The sequence below is a fragment of the Limulus polyphemus genome, unplaced genomic scaffold (genome assembly GCF_000517525.1).
Source record: "Limulus polyphemus unplaced genomic scaffold, Limulus_polyphemus-2.1.2 Scaffold15046, whole genome shotgun sequence".
NCBI classification, from domain to species: Eukaryota; Metazoa; Arthropoda; class Merostomata; order Xiphosura; family Limulidae; genus Limulus; species Limulus polyphemus.
The window spans coordinates 5,847-6,736 of NW_013680656.1; the positions used below are offsets into that span (position 1 = coordinate 5,847).

The 890-nt window shown below is 31.5% G+C and overlaps 1 protein-coding gene across 1 annotated transcript in view; it reads right to left on the reverse strand.

Moving 5' to 3' along the window:
• Positions 1 to 498, reverse strand: part of LOC106477417 (sterol regulatory element-binding protein cleavage-activating protein-like) — a gene marked incomplete at its 3' end in the record, with an annotated part of 5,964 nt that extends 5,466 nt beyond the window's left edge. Inside the window, exon 1 of the mRNA XM_013937987.2 lies at positions 264 to 498. Within this exon, the coding sequence (XP_013793441.2) occupies positions 264 to 306 (43 nt within the window). The remainder of the gene's footprint in view (positions 1 to 263) is intronic.
• Between the last annotated feature and the right edge of the window lie 392 nt (positions 499 to 890).

Below are 890 nucleotides of genomic sequence, written 5' to 3' on the forward strand. Positions count from 1 at the left end.
ACTGACATGGAAGTACACATCAGATACTTACTGACATGGAAGTACACATCAGATACTTACTGACATGGAAGTACACATCAGATATTTACTGACAGAAAAGTACACATCAGATATTTACTGACAGAAAAGTACACATTAGACACATACTGACAGAAAAGTACACATTAGATACTTACTAGCAGAAAAGCACACATTAGATACTTACTAGCAGAAAAGCACACATTTGGCACATAGTGACATGAAAGTACACATTAGATACTTACTGACAGAAAAGTACACATACAGAAACAGGATCACATAAGTCATTCCGAGTGGAATATATTCAGCCAGTGTATACTGATCTTCGAAATACACGTGAGATATAACATCATCATCATCCAAAGGGTACGACACATTTTCTGGCCAGGGACTAGTGGGGTATTTGTTCTCTAAATGTTTCTTCAGACTTGAGATAAACCTGTAAATGTAAAAAAGAATATTAATTATATAACAGTATGAAGATAAAACATTATTATTTATTGGTCAATCTTTCTATAGGTAGTATTTGATTAATTAGTTGGAACTCTCTTCTTTGATAAAACATTGTTCACTGTCATATGATCCATCTAAGGGTTAATAGTTATGTCACATTAATAATCTACTTTAACATATTGTTCACTGTCATTTGATCCATCTATGGGTTAATAGTTATGTCGCATTAATAATCTACTTTAACATATTGTTCACTGTCATATGATCCATCTATGGGTTAATAGTTATGTCATATTAATAATCTACTTTAACATATTGTTCACTGTCATATGATCCATCTATGGGTTAATAGTTATGTCATATTAATAATCTACTTTAACATATTGTTCACTGTCATTTGATCCATCTATATATAGGTT